Source organism: Mizuhopecten yessoensis, unplaced genomic scaffold, assembly GCF_002113885.1.
Source record: "Mizuhopecten yessoensis strain PY_sf001 unplaced genomic scaffold, ASM211388v2 scaffold6625, whole genome shotgun sequence".
NCBI classification, from domain to species: domain Eukaryota; kingdom Metazoa; phylum Mollusca; class Bivalvia; order Pectinida; family Pectinidae; genus Mizuhopecten; species Mizuhopecten yessoensis.
The window spans coordinates 440,774-449,037 of record NW_018406643.1 but is presented as its reverse complement, the minus strand read 5'-3'; the positions used below and the strand labels follow the sequence as shown (position 1 = coordinate 449,037).

The 8,264-nt window shown below is 35.8% G+C and overlaps 1 protein-coding gene across 2 annotated transcripts; it reads right to left on the bottom strand.

Annotated features, from left to right (window-relative positions):
- Nucleotides 1–1,028: 1,028 nt before the first annotated feature.
- LOC110452335 (uncharacterized threonine-rich GPI-anchored glycoprotein PJ4664.02-like) lies at nt 1,029–5,087 on the bottom strand. Of its 2 annotated transcripts, XM_021500785.1 has the most exons (7): nt 4,934–5,087; nt 4,599–4,679; nt 3,571–3,720; nt 2,869–3,498; nt 2,445–2,519; nt 1,955–2,048; nt 1,029–1,532 (listed from the first exon to the last, which is right to left on the bottom strand). In XM_021500785.1, the coding sequence occupies exons 1-7, from the start codon at nt 5,045–5,047 to the stop codon at nt 1,030–1,032; spliced, it is 1,647 nt and encodes a 548-aa protein (XP_021356460.1). In that variant the 5' UTR covers nt 5,048–5,087; the 3' UTR covers nt 1,029. The 2 variants fall into 2 exon arrangements, with proteins under 2 accessions (XP_021356460.1, XP_021356459.1); XM_021500784.1 differs by having other exon boundaries at nt 2,869–3,720.
- Between the last annotated feature and the right edge of the window lie 3,177 nt (nt 5,088–8,264).

Here is an 8,264-nt window from a genome sequence, read left to right as displayed (position 1 = left end):
ACAGTTACCTGTAACTCATTACTTATAACCAAATATTAACTGTAACCTTTGACCCTTAACTTATCACCAAATATTAACAGTTACCTGTAACTCCTTACTTATAACCAAATATTAACTGTAACCTTTGACCCTTAACTTATCACCAAGTATTAACTGTTTCCTGTAACTCATTACTTATAACCAAATATTAACTGTAACCTTTGACCCTTAACTTATAACCAAATATTAACTGTAAACTTTGACCCTTAACTTATAACCAAATATTAACTGTAAACTTTGACCCTTAACTTATAACCAAATATTAACTGTAAACTTTGACCCTTAACTTATAACCAAATATTAACTGTAACATTTGACCCTTAACTTATCACCAAGTATTAACAGATACCTGTAACTCCTTACTTATAACCAAATATTAACTGTAACCTTTGACCCTTAACTTATCACCAAGTATTGACAGTTACCTTTAACTCATTACTTATAACCAAATATTAACTGTAACATTCGACCCTTAACTTATCACCAAGTATTAACTGGAACCTTTGACAAGGAACTTATAACCAGATATGAAGTTTAACTGTGTAACCCTTAACATATATTGATATAACCAAACATCAACTGTAACCTGTAATCTTTCTTTTTATATCCAGATATAAACTGTAACCTCTGACCCTGAACTATTAACTAAGTATAACTGTAAGTTTTGGTATTAACTTATAGCCACATTCAAACTGTAGATAAGTAACCCTTAATTTATAAGCAAATATATATGCTGTACATAACCATTTACTTATAACAATGTATAACCTGTAATTTATGTCCATAAACTTAAAACTAGGTATAAAGTTTACCTAGTAATTTATACCTTGTGAACCTTATCATTATGTTTTACTTTGTTTACGATATTTGTTTGGAAAACCTTATTTTATTTTATTTTAAAGTATATAATTGTCTTACATAAAATTTCCTTGAAAGGAATATTAAAGTTAGTAAAATGGAAAATAAGGTGAGTAGTAGATGAAGTGAAAGCTAGTTCACAGGTAGATTATTTAAATAACTTACCTTAAGTGCATGAACCAGTCTGTAACATAGGGTGATGGTCTCTTTTTCGTTCAAAGTAATTTGATGTTTGTTCATCATCCCAATGAGTTTATACAATGTCATACCATCACCAAAAAACTCCTGGACAAGAGTGAATTTTTGTATGTCCCCTGGCTCCGGCAGCACTCCAAAGAATTTTGGCACCACTCCTGTGTTCTGTAGGAGAGCCATTATCATCCCTTCATTGACTATTAAGTGTGGCACCAGTTCAGCCTGATGGTATAGTTTTACGGCGAGCTGGTGTCCAGACGACAGGAGCCTGGCGTGGTACACACTTCCTGATGCCCCGCTCCCAAGGACCTTGAAGACACCACTGGTTTCTTTGGTAAATATGACAATGCGGGGGTCAAGGATGTGGAATGAGACGTGGGGAGTATGGATCGACGACTTCCTGATCTGGTAGTCAGGGTAAGGACTACCAGGTCGCACAACTACAAAATAAAATGAAATTTGAAGATATATTGATGTCCATTCAAATATTGAATATAGGTCAGCTTTAAAATTGTTTCTCAAAACATTTGCAACCCTCTAATACGAAAATTGAAGATAAATTGATATCCATTCCAATATTGAATAAAGGTAAGCTTAAAGTTGTTTCTCAAAACATCTGTTTCAAGAAAGAAAGCTGTGCAGAATGGCAATTATTTACTGTGTATCTGAAAAAGATTTCCCATCAATTTCTGCACACTTTTAAGTTTTGCAAAGCAAAATGACAATAATAAGTTTCAGAAAAAGGAAAATTATGAAAAAAAAATATTTATATGGTTTTCATTTTCCTCAAACTTATTAAGTTTATAAAAGAGTTTAGTTCTTAATCACTCAACATATATATTAGACATTGCAATTGATTTACCTTCAAATGGTAGAGATAACCTCCCAGATGAGGTACTCTCCGATGAAGTAGATGATTCTGTTGACAGCCGAGACGACTCAATGCTCCATATGGACTGAAATACAAAAATAACATGATATACTACAGCTGAAGTAAACTATAAATATATTTCAGGTAATATGTTTCTTGACTAATATAGAATTAGTAAGGGAAAGTTTATATTATCACTGAATTTCAAGGATATCATAGGTACTGATTGCAAAGGGCATTAACTCTGCAAATAATTATGCTAAAGTATGCCTTATACATTCACAACTACTTCAAATGTCAGAAAATTCTATGATGTTTGAGGAAATCAAGGGATTGAAAGAACACTGCCATCATATGAATATACTGTTGGTCTAGTTAACAAGAAGTTGGATTTGTTGTTTAAATTTTGAAACATCAACAACATATCAAATAATAAAATTGAATATCTCCTTTTAGACAAAGCAATGTGGGTCAAACTCACCCTATTTACATGTTTTGAAGCAGCTGGAGATGTTATTTGTGGGGTTTGTTCTTCCAGCCAGTGGGGTACCAGAATCTGAACAAAATAGTCATTTCAATTTAGATGCCTTTTATTGTCACTGTTCACAGGGATGTACAATTTCATAGCTTTAGAATACTAGGCCGTAGAATGATTTTGAAAAATTTCTACTAGCCAACCTATAATTAATATTTTTCATAGTAATTATTAAAAAAAATCACCAACCAAACACACTGTATTTATCAGGAAATAGGTCAATGACTGGTAATAAACCAGCTCCCCTATTAGCATATTTATTTAAGTTCATCAGAAATGTCAACAAAAGGATTTTCATTGTCTTGTAATAAGCCCACCTATCCACTTTAATTCTTTCAGGATATATATGGTAAAATCTAAAAGTACTTACTGATGGGGACAGTGATAATGTTGAATGGGTCATTGCCTGCAACATCTGTACTGGTGATGAAGTAGGGTTCATTACTGGTGTCATCTGTACTGGTGATGAAGTAGGGTTCATTACTGGTGTCATCTGTACTGGTGATGAAGTAGGGTTCATTACTGGTGTCATCTGTACTGGTGATGAAGTAGGGTTCATTACTGGTGTCATCTGTACTGGTGATGAAGTAGGGTTCATTACTGGTGTCATCTGTACTGGTGATGAAGTAGGGTTCATTACTGGTGTCATCTGTACTGGTGATGAAGTAGGGTTCATTACTGGTGTCATCTGTACTGGTGATGAAGTAGGGTTCATTACTGGTGTCATCTGTACTGGTGATGAAGTAGGGTTCATTACTGGTGTCATCTGTACTGGTGATGAAGTAGGGTTCATTACTGGTGTCATCTGTACTGGTGATGAAGTAGGGTTCATTACTGGTGTCATCTGTACTGGTGATGAAGTAGGGTTCATTACTGGTGTCACCTGTACTGGTGGTGAAATAGGGTTCATTACTGGTGTCATCTGTACTGGTGATGAAATAGGGTTCATTACTGGTGTCATCTGTACTGGTGATGAAATAGGGTTCATTATTGGTGTCATCTGTACTGGTGAAGATGAAGTCATTACTGGTGTCATCTGCACTGGTGATGATGAAGTCATTACTGGTGTCACCTGTACTGGTGATGAAATAGGGTTCATTGCTGGTGTCACCTGTACTGGTGATGAAGGAGGGTTCATAACTGATGTCAACTGTACTGGTGATACAGGGGTCATTGCTTGTCTCACCTCTATAGCTTTATATGATTTTGGGTCTTGGTGTGCCTTGAAACGGGAAGAATTGTTAGAAAATTTCATTCAGTAAATTGTGAATGTCTACAAGATAAAGATTTCAAATAATTGCATGTTATATAAACAAGCAACAATAGTGTTTACATTTTCATATGTTGTGATATAACATAAGAGAGTCATATTTAATATTGTGTATGCAACGGCTCGGTACCTGCCATGGGGGTTTGGGTTAATGGGGGGATTGAAATTGAAAGTGAAGTCTAGGGTTGAAGTCACAAGTGGGAGAAGAGAAGGTCCCAGGACCTGTAGAATTTTTATAATGACAGTCAGCTGCAATAAGATATCATAATATTAGGGGGAAGGGGATGGAGGGTTGGGATGGTCGCAAACCAAGTGACGATATTAAAATGACGAAAATAATTCAGTTGGTTTTCTGCTGTCTGCAATTTTGGTTAAAATTTAATGTTGTTTGTCCTTATTTAGTGAGGAAGTATAGAAGAGTACTCTAATGTATTTTTGGACATGCTTATATCTACATCTTTGTTAAAACATTAAGAATGTTAATTTTTGCTACCAATCCTTCTTTTCAAAATCAGAAGTATGCATTTAAAGATTACATTAAATATTAAACAGGTATTTTTTAATAAAGAATCTTTGATCAAAGTATAGAGGAATCTTTATTTGTTGTCCTTGAACATATATATTAACTTGGTACACATACATGTAAGTCTGTTATTGTCAATAATTAACAATAATAGAGATATAAACAATACCCAATAATATGTTTATATAATACTATTATTGTTAATTATCGACAGAATTTTAGACTCTGTGCTTGGTGTGGAAATATATATAGTATGTCTTATAATATGGAATAAATAAAAACTTTATTCTAGTATGGATTGCATTACCTGATTGAGTGCAACTTCAGCAACATACTGCCGCAACAGTCCTGGTCGCTCTTTTGTCCATACATCCTTGAATATTTGGTTCTGGAAATCAGGAATATTAAAAAGATTCTGGTGTGTTCTATTATAAAACACTAACTTTAACTCCGTACAATACAGTAGGCATAGTTAAACAATATACGCTGACAATTCTAAAGTGACTACACCTATGATATATATGGAGCAAGTATCTGAAGCCCATTTAAAACAAACATCACGAACAAAGATACGAGGACACGAGCACGACATGGAATGAAGAATCTATTTGATGTATCCTTGGCTTTTACAGCGAGACTTACCTTATAATAAGCTTCTGGTTTCCAGATATAACCAAGAAAGTTATTTAAATCAATGTTCCTGCTATTAACTTTGATAAAGTTCGAGTGGGAAATTGTAAACAATTTCATTTTCATTTTTCAGATCTCCCGCATTCTATACTCGCCGTTGTTAAGACGTTCGGGAGACTTCTAGAGTCTTCATGACTATACAATGAAAAATTACAATTATGATGCTTTCCGAACGAACAATAGAATCACGTGGCATATCACGTGTTTCCGCCCACCTCTTTTGGATTTATCTTCAATCTCAATCGGGAACCAGCGGCACTTTTCGTAAACGTGCTTTCTCGTTTACGGAAAGTTCCGATATCCGGAAATATGGCAAGGAAATCTTCACTATCAAACTTAAATAAATAACTAAAAAGGGAAAGATACTAATAGTGTACTTTTCGAAAGGGATGAAAGAAAAGCATGGTTTCTGTCCAGTTTTCCGATCTTTCTTAAAACAGAATTACTTCTTAACCACCTAACTATAAAATTAGATCCAAGCATCGCTCCTATTTACTGATATGTCGACGCGACATACCAGTAAACGGTTTTAATTAGATTGACTTCATAATTATGTCATACGTGTAACAAGATGAAAGCTTAACTTATGATGATATACATAAAAGCTTAGTAATTGACACGGACTCCGTGACTAAAATTCCGTGAGGGAGATCTTCAGGAATGTATAAGGTGAGTGGGAGATCTTCAGGAATGTAAAAGGTGAGTGGGAGATCTTCAGGAATGTTATAAAGGTGAGTGGGAGATCTTCAGGAATGTAATAAGGTGAGTGGGAGATCTTCAGGAATGTAATAAAGGTGAGTGGGAGATCTTCAGAAACGTAATTAGGTGAGTGGGAGATCTTCAGAAACGTAATCAGATGAATGGGAGATCTTCAGAAACGTTATAATGTGAGTTGGAGATCTTCAGGAATGTAATAAGGTGAGTGGGAGATCTTCAGGAATGTAATAAGGTGAGTGGGAGATCTTCAGGAATGTAATAAGGTGAGTGAATTATCCGTTTGGGCCCATGATACATTGGGCAGGTTGTAAATGTGCCAGATAACATGACGTTGCAGGCTTTATGACGTCACGATTATGCTAATTGGGGAAAGTTCGTCCATCATGATCTATTTTTTCCGCCGTCAGAAACACTCTTCAAATACGGACGTGGTATAATATGTGATTTTTGATATTATATGAAAGACATAGAGCTTCTCTTACATCAGCAAATGCATAGCTGCGATAACTACCCTCTGACGACGAGATTTTTTATTTATATAATTTCACGTCTNGGGGGGTGTAGAAATGACCGCCATGACATATCACGCGTGCAGTTATCTATTATCTCAATTATCTTTTATATAAATGACTTACATGGCCAAAATATAATATTACTACTGATACCGCCATGTTTACTTCAATGTCCATGCATATTGGGTCATGTCACCCATATATAGACGTCTGACCTATATCGCAAGAGAGACGAACTTTCCAACATGGCGGTCAATTCAAATTTCGATTCCCCTTGCTACGTTAACTTGATGATTTAACGACATTTTAGGCAGAATTTAACTTCAATCTTATATAGGATATCAATAGTTCATTTTACAAACATATCTATGGATGCGGACCAATGTGCTGTGCTATCTGATAAGATAGTGTTGTTACTTATGTTTTGTCAATACACAAAACAAAATAATCAAAGAAGCACAAAATTTAATACTATTCATATGAAAAGTAGGGTTTTACTTGGTAATAATCAGTCTAAAAGGAGTTCCCAGAACAAGGGAGATTGCTTCTAGCAAGGAATTAGATGAGCTATCTAAGTCAATGCTTCTAGGACCTATTAGTTTTTTTCAGCTATGGTCCCCATTCGTTCCCTTTCCTCCGACGATACGCGCCTCGGACGCTCGACATGCATACACTCCGAAAAAATATTTGCTACTGTACATGTACGTCACTGCTGACAACGCTTTTGTGTTTACGAAAGCTGGGACGGGGCAAAACTAACAAGTGGCGCTTACATATTTTTATAACATAAAGTGTACGGACAATCACATACCGCATGCATTATGCTCGCCGCTGACGCCGTCTGGCCAGGCCTCCCATGCATAATGCCAGCGCGTTCCTGAGCTCGATTTCAAACTTGAGTCTGCTCTATCTCTGGCAGCCCCAGCTTTTTCTAGAGATGGATCTACATAAGTTGTAAAACTTGTTTCCAAATCCAATTTCAACAACTGTGTATTGCTTTACATCATACTGCAAATGCAAAAATGAAAAAAAAAAATGAAATAAAGTTTATATTAACATTAACGTTCCGACAGTAGAACTTCGGATAGTCTATTAGACTCCACTTTATTTGTCATACCGTTCCACATGAATGAGATCATAGACATTTTAAAATCTTTTATATTAGTAAAGCTGTGGGTAGCGACGCCATTAGCCACAATATGTTGAAAAAACAGGCAAGTTCAGTATTGTAAGTGGAGTACCCATATTGGAAGTGGTGTACCCATATTGAAAGTACCCATATTGTAAGTGGTGTAACATTATTGTAAGTGGGGTACCGATATTGTAAGTGGAGTACCCATATTGTAAGTGGAGTACCCATATTGAAAATATTTGTAAAAAGGTATCGAAGCAGTTATATATATAAGCGTTTTACGTAAATTGAAATTTATTTTAAGTAAAAGAACTTTAAGTAAAATTTATATATCGTACATTCTTCCTCTATTATAATACTGTTGTGAGGTATGGGATGATATGGGTGTGGGATGGGTGCACTCTCGGTGACGCAGACAAATTAAAAAAAACTTCAGGTTGATGGTTTAAGCTAGGATAATCACCGGGTTACCTTCTTATTCAAGTAGAGAATCATTGTATTTTGAAACTGGCCTAGAAACTTTATCTGAACGTAGAACTCGGCGGATATGAATCTTCCACTTAACTATCTGACCTCTGACGGGAGTAGCTTCGTCCATGTCTTCCGTTAATGGGGCATTGAGGAGACTAAGCATGTACCTGCTTGCTGTATCCCAGTACTAGTGCTTGTGTGTCGTAATATAAAGAGGCAACTATTGAGGGGGGCTGCAGAATCGGGGGCTTTCTTCTATAATGTTCTACTAAGAGGACATTGAAGAGACTTATGTTTATCTGCTGCCCCTATTGCAACACTTTGAATCTTTTCCGTTTTTTATCTTTCCTGTCTCCCTTCTCTTCCCGGCGGCGTCTCCCAATACTTGGTACGTTATATCAACCTATAATTGACGATGGAACCACACGTACTAGCCTCGTCTGTCAATACA